This window comes from Pogona vitticeps, chromosome 15 (assembly GCF_051106095.1).
Source record: "Pogona vitticeps strain Pit_001003342236 chromosome 15, PviZW2.1, whole genome shotgun sequence".
NCBI classification, from domain to species: domain Eukaryota; kingdom Metazoa; phylum Chordata; class Lepidosauria; order Squamata; family Agamidae; genus Pogona; species Pogona vitticeps.
In genome coordinates this window covers 11,647,612-11,664,035 of record NC_135797.1, presented here as the reverse complement: position 1 = coordinate 11,664,035, position 16,424 = coordinate 11,647,612, and the positions used below count along the sequence as shown (strand labels likewise).

Here is a 16,424-nt window from a genome sequence, read left to right as displayed (position 1 = left end):
ATAATAATAATAAAATAATAAAAATAATAAAATAATAAAAATAATAAAAAATAATAATAAAAAATAATAATAATATATAATATATACTGTATTATATAATAATAATATAATAATAATAATAAACGAATTTATTATTATTACTAAATATATATTATATATTATATAATATTATTATATTATAATAATATAATAATAATAATAAACAAAAACCAGGAAGCGCCTATTACGAGCGCCCCGGAAGGGGTCCTTCTCCGACCCGGAAGTAGTTTCGCCCGGAGCCGGAAGAGAAGGCCACGACGAACGGCGAGGGTCCAAGATGGCGGAGGTGGTAAGTGGGGAGCCCTGGGAGGGGGAGGGGAGGGGAGGGGGTTAAGGGAGAAAGGGCGCGGTGGCCTCTTTCCCTCACCCCGCCGGGCCTTCTCCCGCAGGAGGAAGTGACCGAGGGCTGCCACCTGCCCGTGCTGCGCCGTAACCAGGAGAACGAGGACGAGTGGCGTGAGTAAGGGGCGGGGCCGCGGGCGAGGGGCGGGGCCAAGGAGGGAGGGGCGGGGCCAAGGAGGGAGGGGCGGGGCCCGGGCCAGGGCTCTCGCTTTGGCCCGGACGATCCCATGGGGGACCCTGGCCGGGGGGGGGGGGGGAGAGAAGTGGGAGAGACCTTTCGGGCTCGGGGGGGGGGAGGTCGAAAGAGGGAACTTCTGCCTGCTTGGCTAAACACATTTAAAATTTATATAGCGCTGAATAATCTCTAGTAATTAATTTAATGCTGCCGTGATTGTCATATAATTATATAAATACACGATGTCATTATAGTTCATTAATTTATTAGCTATACATACATATATGCAGACACCTTTGGGGAATGTGGGTGGCGTATAAGTTAAATAAATAAATGAAAAACTTGAGAAATAAATATACACGCACATATATACATATGTGTGTGTATATTGTATATATATGTGTGTGTATACTGCATATACATGTGTGTGTACACTCTATATAAGTGTGCGTGTATACATATATATACATATAAGTGGTGCCTCGCATTGTGACATTAATTCGTTCCAGCGAAATCGCTGCTGAACGAAAACGTCGCAGTGCGAAAATAAAAAGCCCATAGAAACGCATTAAAACGTGATTGATGCGTTCCTATGGGCTTAAAACTCACCGTTCAGTGAGGTATACACACACATGTGTGTAAGTGTATAATAGTTATGTAGTATGCAACATAATATATGTTATTAAATATGATAAATGTTTATTTAAATGTAGGTGTCACGTCGTTAATACAGAGGTGTTTCCGTGGGTGCACCTGATAAGGGTTGCTCCTACAGCAGGTGTCAGAAATACTTCTTATATGTGTATGTATTTAAAATAATTTTACCCCCGCCTTTCTCCTTAGAAAAAACCCCAGGTGGCTTGGATCATTAAAAAGTCAATATTTAAAAACTACAAACAGTAGGTATATAACTTTAAAAAAAGAGGAAGTGTTGCATTAAAAATGGTAATAAAACCAATACTAAAACACATTTAAAACAGAGCGCAACAATCCATTAAAAAAAAATCCATTCTCAGACCACCCGTTGTGAAAGGAAAGCCTGCCTATGTTTTGTATTTATCGTATGTTACGAGGATTTGCCTCCTACACTGGCTGCAAGGGAGTCTAAATTGGCGTACGTGGCCCTCCTTACCGTTTCATCCTCCCAACAGCCCTGCGAGGTAGGATCTTCTAAGTGACAGCCCAACACCACGAGGTTTCCGAGGGTGTGGGGGTGTGCAGGATAACAGCAGAAAGGTTTCGGATAAGCTGAGGATGTAGGGAAGGCACATATAATGAAGGGTGCAAGTGATGGATTTCTTAGGCTCGAGTTAATTCTGATTAATGTATTCGCGAAGGCTTTCACGGCCGGGATCTAATGGTTGTTGTGGGTTTTTCGGGCTCTGTGGCCGCGTTCTGGAGGTTGTTCTTCCTAACGTTTCTCCCGTCTCTGTGGCCGGCATCTTCAGAGGACAGGAGTAGGAAATCTGTCTCTGCTCTGGCGCAGTTTTATGCGATAGCTGAGTATTATTCTAATTAAAATCTTCAGTGGCAGGATTAAAAAAGCACCATGTGTTTTACAGATGACAGGCAGTCAAAAATAAGGTTTCGATGTCACCTTTTGAGACTGTCTCGTGTTGCCGTCATTTTTCCCCCCTTTCCAGTAATCCTAATTGATACTTGGGCAAAGGGAACACATGGCTATTACCGGCAATATGATGTGCAATAATGCTTAATTACAGCTATGTTAATTAGGGATGGGCTGTTTGGAATGAACGAACTCCCAGTTCCACAGTTTACGAGGAACCCCCTTCTCCCGTTGAATTATAGGACTGGCAGTTGTCAAAGTGACAGGGGCTATAGCAACCCACCTCTCCTTCACGTCCTTATTAAAAAAAATGTCTTTTTTCAGTGTGAGAGTCACAGTGATTCCCCACGACTCTCGAAGATTAATGAGGGAACGAATGCTAATGGATGTTTTTTAGGGTTCTATAAGGACCAGGGGAGTCCCCCAGACTGGAGATCTTTCTCTGCATGTCTCTTAACCAAAGATGATTTCTTTCTTTCCTTTCAGCACTGGCTGAAATTCTCAGCGTCAAAGACATCAGCGGCCGGAAACTGTTCTATGTCCACTACATTGATTGTGAGTAGGCCCTCCGTGGGCTGAGGAGAGCTGAAGGGACTTTGTTGTAAAGGGGCTTTCCTAGAATTTGGGGGGGGGCAGAAATGAGACTCCAGTCTAAAGGTAGAATAATCTGTAAAACTTAAGTTCTGTTGAATCAAGAGTGGGTTTCGGTCCTTCCGCTCCCGGAAGCCCCACAGAGTTGGGGGGGGGGGGAGTCCCGGCTGTTTACTTCTGCACGTGCGATGGATAGATTAATCTTATTCCCAGAAAATGCATGTGGTGGTTGAACCTCCAGCGCCAAGAGGCATCCTAGGGCATGACTCCCTGCGTGTGTTTATCACCCGCTTGAAACGGAAGGACCAGATCCTTTCCCCCTGCCCCATTCTCCCTGCACAAGCTGGGGAGAATGATCCTTCAATGGGGGAAATCATCTTCCCATGCGTGGGAGGTTTTGGGCTGCTTCGGGAGGTCGCCCAAGGAACTGCCGCCCCTCAGTTTCTGCCGCCTGAAGCATTCATGAGAAAGTCACTCTGAGTCTCTTCGGCCACTGACCGAGGAGCAGTGACAATCCTGCCGAATCTATGGGGAGTAAAGGGAACTTCCTGGTTTGCTTGCAATGCTTCATAGGTGCTCAGGATGTTAGAGATAAGAACCCACCTGTTTTTTTTTTTCTTATTTTGAGATCCTGGCGGCCATACCTTTGGGTCTGATTGCAGCCGAGGCCAGCCAGAAGGTTTGAGCTCTCGGTGCGAGCTCCGCTGAACCGCCGTGCGTGCTTGCCGCATGCAGGCCGTATTCGTAAAGACGTAGGATAGCTAAGAGGACAAAGCTGTCAGGCAAACTCTTGAGCAGCATGAAAAGCTGAGGAATCTGGTAGGAAGGAAGTTATCTTGAGCTGCTGGAAGGGCTTAGGAGCCCTGACGTGAGCGCCCACTTGCTGAGCTGCAGCGCTTATAGGCAGGTGGGTCCCTGCGTGCCCCTCCTCAACCACAGGGGGAGAAAGAAACCCTTGCCTTGCCTTTGACTCTGCAGTTAACAAGCGTCTGGACGAATGGGTGACGCACGACCGGCTCGATCTAAAGAAGATCCAGTTCCCCAAAAAGGAAGCTAAGACTCCCACCAAGAATGGACTGCCAGGGTCCCGGCCCAGCTCTCCGGAACGTGACGTGGTAGGATGATGGGGACCGGGGGGGGGCAGAGGAGGGCGGGATCTTGTTGTCTGGAGGGTGGTTTTCAGCCAGTTCCTTGGGAACCCAGGCCAGGTGGAACGAAGGGCAGAGCCTTCCATGTCATAAGAATGGGACCTTTTGCTAGGCATTATTGCACATTTGCTCCCCACCACCCCCGGCGCATCGTGGTGCATCCTTTTCTTGTGCTGCCTGGCCTGCCGCGTGTGGGGTTGGCAGTCCCCGGCCCACTCCCCGAGAGCCGTAGCGCAGCCCCCCCGTTCCCCATGTGTTGGTAACGCCCGTCTTCCTCCCTACTCAGAGGAAGACCTTGGATCTGTCTCTCCAGCCAGCCGCAACTCCATCCAGCGGTAAAACCCTGCCCATCCCGGTGCAGATAACCCTCCGCTTTAACCTACCTAAAGAGAGGGAGGCCGTCCCTGGCTCGCCCGACCAACCCCTCTCCTCCAGCTCCTGCGTCCAGCCCAACCATCGCTCAACGGTACGAACCGGCGCTCGGCCGCCCCGGCTCGCTCCTTTTGTCTTCTTGTCCCACCCGGCACATTCTCAAGAGGCCGCACCGGCTGGGCGGGGTTGGGTGAGGTCTGGGCCGGCGAGGGAGGCCTCCGGGGGAAGAGCCGCAGGGGGATACAGCCGCCTTCCTCTTGAGGACCACCCCCTGTTATTTCCCTCCCGGGTCGAATCAGGGCGGTGGAGCCTTTGCCTCCACCGCGTGGCGCCTGCAGACGAAACGAACCATTTCCGCCTGGCTTGAACGCTCCTTGAGTGGTGTGCCTTTTGCACATGTTCAGGGAACCTAGCTCAGTCTAGCTTTCCAAACCCACGAGCCAAGCTCGACTCTGGCTGTCCTTGGTGGTCTGTGAACCCCCAAGAGTCCAGGTCAAGTTGCAGACGACGGCTTCTCGCTGCCCTGGTGAACTGCTTTGTTTAGGCTGGTTTGGAGCCGGTTTTCACGGTCTGCAGTAAATTGTTTCTTGCCGGCCCCTTAGCCCTGGCCCAGGTTCCTGAAGGAACGGGTGTACGTCCAAGCTTCTCTGCTCCCACGCGCTGGCACCGAGTTTGCCCACCGCATGGGCCAACGGTCTTTGCTTAGCTGGGCTATGAGCTTCAGATCAACGTCAGGCGTTCCTTTAGTCGTCCTGCTCACATTTTCTCCAGGGAGGTGGCGGTACGGGAGCCCCCATAAAAGACACTCTTTCCCATGATGTGCCCAAGTTAGAGCGCCACATGCTGGTTCTTCTATGGTGGACGGAGTTGTTCGTCCCAGGCAGGACCGGGACAGAAACACAGTCCCCCCTCCACCCCACGTTGCTGACGTCAAGGACACTGTGTAAAACAGACCTCTTTTATTCCCAGGAGAGAGGAGTGGTGGTGGGGGGGCTAAGCTAATCACTGCAGGGCAGAATTGGTTCCCCGAGGAATCTCCATAGCTCTAACCACTCTTGTGGGTTTCCCAGTCCCCCCAGCCCTACCCCAGTCCCCTTCACTCCATGGCAGATGAGGAAGCGTCCCTGGACGGCCAGCCTCCAGCACAGGCTTTGTCTTGCCCTGCGTCAAAGCCACTCTGCCTGCTATGGGGTGTGTGTGTGTTTATGTGCGCGCCGGGTGCAGCAACCCAGCAGCCTAAAAGCATCGGCTTGTTTTGGTTTCTTACAGAAGCGGAAGGTGGAAGTGGTTTCTCCGGCGACCCCCATCCCGGCTCCGACGGAGACGACTCAGGCGTCGGTGTTCCCCCAGGTGGGCGGCCGGGCGGGCCTCTTCTCCTCTAGCCTTTTGCTACACAGAAGGAAAAGTTGGATGATGAACCTTGAGCAGTGGACGCGAGGGGTTTCTCAGCATCCCCAGGCATCCGAAACTGCTTCTCCACGTTCCTCGGGTCGAGATTTAGTGAAGTACAGAAGTACAGAAATCAAACCCAAGTCCTCGTTTCGGAGGCCTTCAAGAGAAAATCGGACAGCCGGCGATCGGCGCTGCTTCGAATCGGATTCCCTCCTTGAGCAAGGGGTTGGGCTTGATGGCCTTAAGAGGCCCTGTCTTCCGACTCCATGATTCTATGATTTTTGTGTCTGTAAAAAGAGAGGTGGGGTGCACTGGGTCTCCAGATGACCGTGGTAGTGGTCTTCTGGGTGGGTGGGGTAGTTGTCTGGAGAGCCAAAGGACCCCCCCTCCCCGCAGGGCCAAGCCAGATTGCTTTGGGTCTCAGTTTACAGGATAGCACGAAGGTGATGTAAAGGGATGTAGCCTCACATAACGGGATTAAAATTCAGATCAATGTCAGATCAACTTTTCTCCTGGCAGTGGAGAGAATTGGACAATTAGGTTTCATTCGTACTGTAGCGGAGACAGGCACAAAAATAGGAGAACACATGAAATAGGTCAGGATCTCTGGCAGGTTTTAGCTTCACCTCATTGAATTCATTTGGACTCTGAATATTTTTAGAAAATTACAACAACAATGTTTTTAAAAATGAGCCCTTGCCACAGTTGATCCTATTTCTCTTTACAGCCACGAAACAGAATATGTGTCTTGGTTATCTTTTGCCAAGGCTGCAGTTTTGAAGTTAACTTTTTTAACTTCAAGACTAGAGTTTTCCAAATTCTCCTGCTGGCCAGGGGACGTTGTGCAGAAAAGTAACTTCCAAACTCCCGTATGCCGGCATCTGAAGTCTGTTTCTTTTCCATCTGAAGTCATACAGTCCATAATCCCCACTGAAATAAAAAAAAGGGCTGTCTGTGAGTGACTGGCAACTGAGATATACGTTTGGCAAAAAAGAGAGATGTATTTGCGTGCAGGAAAAAGTTTTCCTCCCTTATCAGGTCATTCCTTGAACTCTAGTGCCTGCACATGAGTTTGTACATAAGACAGGATTTGGGGGAACCCTGAGCGGGTCAAGAAATGTGCTTGAGCATGGCGTCGAAGTCCCCGTGGGTTTTACTCCGCCGTTCGCATCACCTCGCCCCCAGCTTCCTCTCTCTGGTTTGATCTCTTCCCAACTAACCAGAGAAAGACGCCAAGAACCAACTTCAAAGTCTTTCCCGGGCTGGGAAGGGAGCAGATTAGAGACGGGACGTGGCCTGCGGCCACCCATCGCAGAAAAAAACCAAGCCCGAAGCGAGGTTCGGTGATGTGTTCAGCGGGCCCCACTGCAGGCAGGAGCAGTTTTGAGTCACACGGATCACGAAAAGCCCAGGTTCCCCACCAAAGTTTGGCTTGTCCGATCGTGTGCGAACACCTCTTGGGTTTGCGTTCCCTTCTCCGGTGTGTCTGCTCGCTTTGCAGAGTCTCGTGGGCTCATTCAGGACTTCTACCAGTCTCCTTTCGGATAGCTGTGTTTTCCTGGCTCATGACAATTCAAACCAGGGGTGGGTCTAGGGCCCTTCTGGGAGGACCTGTAGGTTTTGAAGGCCCTTCACCCTCTCTTTGTTTATAAGCTGAGTGCGACGGTGGTGGTGGTGAGGACTGGCCCCTTTTTTTCCCTACCAGACGCCCCTCCCTCTGTGATCTGACTCTTTCCTTATCCCCCTGTTTTTTCCAGAACGGCTCTGCCCGCCGAGCGGTGGCCGCCCAGCCTGGCAGGAAAAGGAAATCCAACTGCCTCGGTACAGACGAGGTAAGTCCTTGGGGCTCGGAGCGGCGTCTTGTCTTGTCTTGTCTGTCTGTCTGTCTGCCTCCTGAAGGCACCAGGCTGGAAAGATAGAAAGTGGCTCCTTTCCTGTCCACCCAGAATATCCCACCCACCCCCCATCCTGCTTCTTGCGAACAGGACTCCCAAGACAGCCTGGATGGCATCCCGTCAGCCCCGCGCATGACGGGAAGCCTGGTCTCCGACCGTAGCCATGACGACATCATCACGCGGATGAAGAACATCGAGTGCATTGAGCTCGGCCGGCACCGCCTGAAGCCCTGGTACTTCTCGCCTTACCCCCAGGAGCTCACCACCCTCCCCATCCTTTACCTCTGCGAATTTTGCCTCAAGTACGTCAAGAGCCTCAAATGTCTGCAGAGGCATCTGGTAAGTGCAGCCTTCCCCCCCCCCCCAAAATCCTAGCAGGTTCCCCTGCGTCCTGCCTGCTGGCGCATCATTTCTGCAGCCCCGAGGGGATAAAACCTGAGCCTTGGCAGCAAGGCTAGTTACAGACATACTGTATTTTTCTGTGTATAAGACGCCCCCCCACTTTTCTAATCTAAAATTAAGAAATCTAAGCGGGGCTTAGCAAGTGTCGGGGGAAAGGGATCAAAAGCGCTGCAGGATCGCTTCGATCCCTGCTTTCCCCTCCACTTGCTTTTGTTCTCTCCCCAGCTTACTTCCATGTATAAGATGACCCTCAATTTTTAGTCTAAAGATTTTAGACATAAGTATACTCTTATACATGGAAAAATATGGTAGATAGTAGGAAACCCACCACCACCCACCCACCCCAGCCGCCGTACCACTCCCTCAGGGTTGTACCAGTGTGAAAAACTTTTAAAAGTCCAAACGTTCATGGCCAAATGGGTTTCTCCAGGCCCCTCTTTCTTAGATGTACACCAGGAAAGAGGCCGGCCGCAGTTTGGGCTGTTGTTTTAAAGTTACTGCTGAAGCAGCTACGGGTTGGATAGCATGCCCTGGTTCTTCAAAGCACAGGCCATTGCAGCCGAAGGGTACAACGGTGATCTGCCTTGATAGTAGCATGCCATCCAATCACTTCTGATTTACGGTGGCCTTTTCAGGTTTTCTCGATAGAAATACCCAGAAATGGTTTACTGTTCCCTTCTTCCTGGGATACCTTGAAATGGTGCAGCTGGCCCAAGGCCATCCAGGCTGGCTCTTCCCCCCAGGAAGGCCCAGTGGGGGAATCAAACTCCCAACCTCTGGCTCGCTAAGCTATCCAGCCAGCTTCAATTGCTGGGAAGAAATACAGGCTAAAATCTGATAGTCCTTCTAATCCCATGTTTTCTCCTTTGGGCTCTGACCGTCACAGGTTTGTAGCAGCAGAACTGCTGTGGAATTGAATTTGTCGCTTAAGCTGAAGGACACTGTCCCCCCCTACAGTCCGCATCTCCTCCCCCCAAAGCAGAACTTTGGAATAGTTACTTTTTTAGGCTGCATCACCCCCAAATCCCCGAGCCAGCGGGACCTCTGTTTCCAGACTGGGACTGACTCTAGATATAAATCACCAGCCTCTGTATTTTCACCGGCTCCCCCCGATATCCTGTTGACCGGAATCCTAGAACGACAGAACTTCCATCTGGTCCCATCTCCCCACCTGAAGGCAGGATCCGTCCTGCCGTTCATAACAAGCAGCCTTTGTACCCCCCCAAACGTCAAGCCTGGGGGTCATGAAAAAGTGTACCCCACTGCGCAGAACGTGTAACCATGGAGGCTGATTCATGTTGTGTTTTAGAGCTTTAAGCAGAGCCGTTTGTGGTTGGGGGGGGACTCAAGCCATCCCTCTTCTTGTCCGCAGACCAAGTGCGACCTTCGGCATCCACCGGGGAACGAAATCTACCGTAAAGGGACCATCTCCTTCTTCGAGATTGATGGGCGGAAGAACAAAGTAAGAGCGCTTGCCGGGCGTGGGTGGAACGACGACGTAAACTCACTTGGTTCCGTGATGGGTGTTGGCAGAGTCAGGCTGGGGAGGATTTGAAAAAAAGGGCTGCGGGCAGGATCGTCCTTATCTGCTGAGGTTTCCTGTGCCTTGGCCCACTTTTCTCAGGAGTCAAGCTGAGAGAGATCTTTCTCAGCTGTACGGCCTGAAATCTCTCGCTGGAGACAGTCCGGAGCGAAGCTGGGACCTTTTCTAGGCAAAGCAGCCTAGGAGGAACTGTGTTTATGCCAGCTCGCTTCTCGTCAATCGAGCCCAACGCTCTCCGACATCGTTTCCCAGGTTCTCCGGCAGGAAAAGGTCTTTAGACTTTCCTTGTCCTGATTCCAGTGGGCTCAGGGTGTGTCCCCCACAACGCTTCATCCTCAACCCATTTCTGGGTCAGTCTAAGGGAGGCTGGTCCAAAGACACCCTGAGAATTTCAAGGCACAGCGAAGGAGACTCAGACCCAAGTTCCCTCAATTCCCAAGGCAGCCGTTCTCAATTCCGACCATCCCCTGGTTCTTTCTCCCCTCTCTGATTCTTCTGATTTGAGATGCGGTCAGAAATGTAACTCGGAACCCCCTGCATGATTGAATTCTGGTCCTTCACACATGCACACTTGCTTAGGAATAGAAGTAAACTGTCCAGTGGAATGGAAGGAGACCGTGTATGACGCCTCCTTGCATCCTATAAAAACCTGGATTTTGCAAGCAAAGGGCCATTTGGACCCCGTGGTCCATAGAACTTAAACTACCCAGCTCAGAATCTCTCTGGGAAGCAGGCTGGACGGCAAGGCACCGAGGCATAGCAGAAGTTCACACCGGTGGTAAAATAAACAGGAAACGGCATTTCCACCTCTTGGTAGTGAAATGATGTTCTTTGTGAAAGTATTTCTTTTCCGTTCTCGGCCCTCGCCAGAGACACACATACACCGCCTAAGACTCACAAAAGAAATATGAAACTTGCATAAAATAAAATGCACAGGAAAAATAGCATTTCTAAGTCCGTCTGGGTTGGCTGGTCAGTCTCTATAGACAATTTTTAAGGGGATTAGCAAAGATTTGTGGCTTCCCATTGTTTAGTAATGGCAGCAATAAATCAATCTCTCTCTCTCACACACACACACACACAGAGAGAGAGAGAGGGAGAGAGAGAGAGGCATTATACTGCTGCAGTGGATCTGGGTGCGAAAGAACTGCACCTCCCCTCTGCTTTGATACGCTCAATGCTGGGGCTCAGACATCTTTGTTTCTGCATGCAAGACACCCACCTTGGGCTTCTGTGGATTCTAGTAGCGACACCTGCAAATACAAAGCCTTCGCAGCCCTGCTGTGTAAGGAAAAGAGGAAACGGCCATCATCTCGGTCTCCGGTCGGAAAAAGATGGTTCCTTTTTCTTGGCTGAGTCTGGCCCAGCCTTACTTTTTGAACCTCGTGCAGGAAGCCAGATTTAGGCTGAAGATCAGGAAAAAAAAAACTCCTTAACTGTTAGAGCAGTATGAGCATGGATCCCAAGACCTCGGGGGGTGGGTGAGCGCTCCAACACTCTGGAGACCTTCGTTGGTCCACCCTCTGCCGGATCTGCTTAGATTGGGGTTCCTGCACTGAGCAAGGGGGAGTTACACTGACTCAATTATTCTATAATTCTGTGCTGTTGCTGATGATGATGGCTCGGGCACTTCCTGCTCAGGGAAGGTTAACCCTCTCCCGGCCTCTGTTCTCTTCCCCCTTTTCCAGAGCTATTCACAGAACCTCTGCCTGCTGGCAAAGTGTTTCCTGGACCACAAGACCCTCTACTACGACACAGACCCCTTTCTTTTCTACGTCATGACGGAATACGACAGCAAGGGATTCCACATCGTTGGCTACTTCTCTAAGGTGGGCTGCGGAGGCCTCGTTCGGAGCCGCGGCGCTGTTGGGTCGTGCTCCTGCAGGGCTTAAGACTTTCTCATCTTTAATTTGCCCCCCCATTCCCCTTCTGCACAGAGCTGGGAATCAAAGGCAAGGCATGCCATTGTGCGCCTCCACAATTTAACAGCACACACTCGCCGGATATATGGTTTTCTTTTCCTCCTGAGCCCCAGAGATTCAAAAGGGTTGAGGGTCTTTCATTGTAATTTCTTGGCAGCAAGAGTTAAAAGTAGGGAGGTGTGAGGGTGGAAGCAGGAGCGTGCATTACTCTGGAGTGGCAGGAAAGGGATTACCTGTATTTTTCTGTGTATAAGACGCCCCCCCCTTTTCTAATCCGAAATTAAGAAATCTAAGTGGGGTTTAGCAAGTGTAGCGGGAAAGGGATCAAAGCGCTGCAGGATCGCTTTGATCCCTGCTTTCCCCTCCACTTGTTTTTGTTCTCTCCTCATCTTACTTCCGTGTATAAAATGATACTCAATTTTTAGTCTAAAGATTTTAGACAAAAGTATAGTCTTATACACAGAAAAATACAGTAATTTCAGAGTGCTGTAGAAATCTGTTTACCTGTCTCTCAGCTCTCCAGCTTCATTCTTTTCTTACTCTTGATATTCCCGCAAGCCTTTACATTTTTATTTCTGAGATCATCCTCGCAGCCGTAAGGATTAGAAGCCTGGTTTTCACGTAATTTTCAAAAGCAGTGGGATCTGCTGTTTCTGTATTTTGACTCAGGCCTAAAATGTTAGGCGTGCTTGAGATATAATCATCATCGTTTTAGAACGGCAGAGCTGGAAAGGGACCCTATGGGTCATTGAGTCCAGCCCCAGAGGCCCAGTGGGGGAATCAAACTTCCAATCTCTGGCTCCACAGCCAGAGTGCTAAACCACTGAGCTAGCCAGCAGTTTTATGGGATGCTTTCTGAATTGGACCGGTGGTACGCAAACGGCATTAAAACTCCAGACTCTTTTGTATAAAAGGGGATGCGGTGTGGGTTGGAAATCTACTTTCCTCTATCACTGTTGTAAGTTTGGTCAGAGGATGGTTAGAGAGGCCAGAATTAGCGAATTGAACCCACTGCTTGCTTTGACTTTTGCTGCAGGAGAAGGAATCGACAGAGGATTATAACGTGGCCTGCATCCTCACTTTGCCCCCGTACCAGAGGCGAGGCTATGGAAAGTTGCTGATTGAATTCAGTAAGTGGATCCTTTATTTTTATTTTTTGCTATTCCCACCTTGAGTCTCCCTGTTCGGTTTCTGTGCAGAGCGAGGCAGCTGCCTTCAGGGACGGTAGCTGGGGCAGACGGCAGGAAGGACAACTTTAGCCCACCCCCTTAGAAAATGTTGTGGGTGGAGGGTGGGAATAATGTGGGGTGTGTCCTCTGCCAGATGTCGCCGGACTCCTCCCTGACCATCGATCACCGTTGCCGATAGCATCCAGGTCTATTCTCGATCGTCCCAGAGTGTGCAGGACATGTAAGAATGGGCTCAACCTACAGGAAGCCACATTTCGGCGGAAGATCAGCAAAAACTTCTTAACTGTTAAAGCAGTACGACAACGGAGCCCATTGGAGGTGGCGAGCGCTCCAATGTTGGAGGCATTCCAAGAGAAAACGAGACCACCCTCTTGTCCGATCTGCTGTGACTTGGATTCCTGCCTTGAATATGGGGGTTGGACTTGATGCCCTTCTAGACCCCTTCCAACTCAATTATTCAATGATTCTATCAAAATTCCACCCTCTCCTGCTTTCTTTGGTTGGGGGCAAGAGGCCCAGGTTCCCTGTCCTCTCTTTAATTATTTTGTAACATGCAATGGCATCGTTTCCTTCTAAAATATTTCCGCATGCCCGTCTCTGTGTAGTCGATGCATCCCCTTTTTTCTTTTTGAAGGGCCTGCAAAGCCGCTCCGTCCTGGCTTTTTTTTTTTACTTCTAAGGAAAAGGAGAGGCATTCTTTATCAGCCTCCTTCCCCCATAATTTGAGGACAAGGCAGGCCATAAACAAACCTATTTTTAGCAAATCTGTTCAGTCAAATGCACGGAAAGTGCCTCGTGCGATGCCTGCTCAGTGAAGCAACCGATCCTCTTTTCTTGGACGTGTAGGACTGCTGAGAAAGGCAGCCTTTTAGAAGGCACCCCCTCCCCTTTTGCTGATGAGAAAGCCCCTGCTTTGCATCCTTAGTGGAATAGGCCAGCCTTGTAACGAAGGTCCTGAGCCTGCACAGAAGGAGGTCGGCGAAGGGCTGCGTTTCTGGGCTGGACCCCCCCCCCCCCCCAAGGAAAGGCGGCCGGCAGGGATCAGCCCGCTGTTCCACTGGATAATTTAACACAGGCTGGGGGGACACACGGCTTCTCGCTCTTCCACCTCTTAATTCTCCCAGACTCCTCAAACCTGTCTTCCCAGAAGCGACACAATTCTTCCCGATGTATTTTCCCTGTTTTGTGTTTTTAAATGAAAACTGACAGCCGTGTGGATGCGTCCAGGTCTGACGTTAGAGCCTCTGGCCCTGGATCGTTAAATGGAAGGAGGAAGGGTGGGGTGCTCCCTTATTTGGCCAGATCATTCCTGCCCCGTCCACCTTTTGCTCATTACACACACTGATCTTCTCAGGGACCCCTGCTGCCCCCTTAACAACCCCACCCAACGCCATCCTTCTTTCCTCCCAAGGCTACGAACTTTCCAAAGTGGAAGGGAAGACGGGGACGCCAGAGAAGCCCCTGTCGGACTTGGGCCTCCTGTCCTATCGCAGCTACTGGTCTCAGACCATCCTCGAGATCCTCATGAACCTCAAGTCGGAGACGGGGGAGCGTCCGCAGATCACCATCAAGTGAGGGCGGGGAGCAGCGTCTCTTGGGGGAAGGGGGCAGAAAGTTGCATGAAAAGCGCCTGAAATCACGGCAGGGGTGCGTGGGTGGGTTTGAATCCTTATTCCTGCAGTCCAGATGTTTTCTAAGACAGCCAGCTGCAACACCACCCTATCTCCCGGCATGCTGGGGGGGGACTCTCCTTCCTTCCTTCCTTCCTTCCACTCAAGTCTCCTGTCCTCCCTGTTACTTTTTTTTTTCCAGCGAGATCAGCGAAATCACGAGCATTAAGAAGGAAGACGTCATCTCCACGCTCCAGTACCTCAACCTCATCAACTACTATAAGGTGGCGCCACCGAACAAACGGCTATTCTTAAACGTCCTTGCACACTCGAGAGGCCGGTGTTTTATGATGTGGTTTTTGGGGCAGTTACTGTTTTAAAATACTGACACTATAGTTCCAGGGGTCGCCTTCCACTGCAGTTCGTGGTCCGTTACGTTTGCTGTTTTAAAAGCAGGCCTCCGCTTGCTTGCTTCTCAGGAGTAGAAGCAGATACTTTTTTTAACCTACCTTTTAAAAAAAGTTTGGAAAAAGTCAAGCCACTGTTGTGTGCTTAAAAAAAGAGGGTCTCCTGTCATCGCCCCCATACCATGTTAACCGTCAAAACAGTGCATGCAGTAGCAGGTCAAATCAGCGCTTGTCCCCAAAGGTATTCCTCCCCCACCCCCAGGTTGGAGAAAGTCACTAAAAGAGTCGAAAGTTATGCTTTTAAAGGCACAACTTATAAAGGCCAAAGTATTTTCATAATTCGTTTTTGAAGGGGTTCATTCGTACGAAACAGTGTTGAGAGAGGAAAGCCGTGTCTCTGGGCTGCCGGTAGTTCTTCCCCGCATCTCGCATCTCATTTTACAAAACTGGGAAACGGGTGCCTAAGGGTCAAAGGACTTCCAGATCCTGCACTCAGAGGTGTATAAAATCTCAGTGGGGTTGGCACCATCCTGCCTAGGTGTGGCGAATTGCACGTCGATCCGTTCTTTCCTTGAGGACTAGAAACCTTCTTTGAGAAATCATTTTTCCTCCTTTCCTAGGGCCAGTACATCCTGACCCTGTCCGAGGACATCGTGGAGGGCCACGAGCGGGCCATGCTGAAGCGAATCCTGCGGATTGATTCCAAATGTCTGCATTTCACTCCGAAAGACTGGAGCAAGAGGGGGAAGTGGTGAGGCTGAGGTCTTGACTGCAACCAGAGGGGGCTTCCGGGCCCTCCCTCGCCGCCTTCTCTTGCCTTCTCTGCAACGGGAGAGGGGGGGGAAATCAGGCAGGGCCCTTCCCGCTCAGATGGAAAGACTTTCTCTCCCCCCCCCCCATGGGCTGGGCAGGGACCGTCCTTGGAAACAGAGGGAACCCTGTGAATCCTGCCCCCCCCCGCCTGCCTCTTTGTACAGAGCACTTTTCTGGAAACGTTTTCGCCAGGCGTGGCGCACAGAAGCCGAAGAAGGCGCGCGCGAGACCGGCCGCCCCGTCTCCTCCTCCTCCGTTGCGGTCGCTTCGATATTTATGTGTTAAAAGACACTCTTTTCTCCACTTCCATTCCCCTGTTCGGAGCCGGAGCCCTTTCTGGAGGGGGGGGCGTTTTTCCGTGGGGGATGCTTTTCAATGGGGCGTGATAGGAAAAGGGGGTGTCACGATTGCCTCTTTTTAAGCTGTCGGCTGACCCGAACTGCAGAGCCATTTGCTGTGGGGGGGGGGAAGGTCTCGGTGACTTGCTTCAGAAGCTGCTTTCCGTTCTCAAGACCTTGAGGGCATCCAGAGACAATGGGGGGGTGTGTCTCCCCACTTTCCCTCTGAAAGGGGGGGGTATCTGACTCCTAGTGATGCGCCGTATGGCCTTCTCTTAGCCTTTTTCCTTAGCGGGTGGGGGCTTCGTGAACAAGGAGGACAATTATAAGCAAACCTGTCAACCCTCCCCAACCTCTGTAAACAATAAATCAAGAAAGTGTGTTTTTTTTAAAAAAAAGAAAACAACCAGTGTCCATTCTTTTGCTTTCAGTACCATACGCGTTCTCAGGAGCTTAAACGTGTCTCTGCTATGAGGACTAGAATCTTAAGGCAAAAACTCCACAAAAACCTTGTGACGTCCTCAGGACAAGTGAGTGATATTCAATATACATAATTCTGGACCGTCAGCGGTACAGTTCTGTGAAAGCGCAAGCCGAATAAAGCTTATTTCTCTTTTAAGGTACGGCAGACTGTATTGTCGCTCCTACCCTCCTTGAAGGGTTTTTATTCTGCTTTTT

The 16,424-nt window shown here is 50.5% G+C and overlaps 1 protein-coding gene across 7 annotated transcripts; it reads left to right on the top strand.

The window, feature by feature from the left end:
• Positions 1-216: 216 nt before the first annotated feature.
• Positions 217-16,369, top strand: KAT5 (lysine acetyltransferase 5). 7 transcript variants are annotated; one of them, XM_078382079.1, is made up of 15 exons: positions 217-328; positions 429-495; positions 2,610-2,678; positions 3,693-3,829; positions 4,176-4,328; positions 5,504-5,584; positions 7,384-7,458; positions 7,573-7,860; positions 9,296-9,385; positions 11,155-11,295; positions 12,425-12,518; positions 13,990-14,149; positions 14,391-14,472; positions 15,216-15,346; positions 16,178-16,369. In XM_078382079.1, exons 1-15 carry the CDS (start codon positions 317-319, stop codon positions 16,218-16,220), a joined length of 1,623 nt encoding a protein of 540 aa, XP_078238205.1. In that variant the 5' UTR covers positions 217-316; the 3' UTR covers positions 16,221-16,369. The 7 variants fall into 7 exon arrangements, with proteins under 7 accessions (XP_078238205.1, XP_072839878.2, XP_072839877.2 ...); XM_072983777.2 differs by having other exon boundaries at positions 4,149-4,328; positions 7,612-7,860; XM_072983776.2 differs by having other exon boundaries at positions 4,149-4,328.
• The last annotated feature ends 55 nt before the right edge of the window (positions 16,370-16,424 follow it).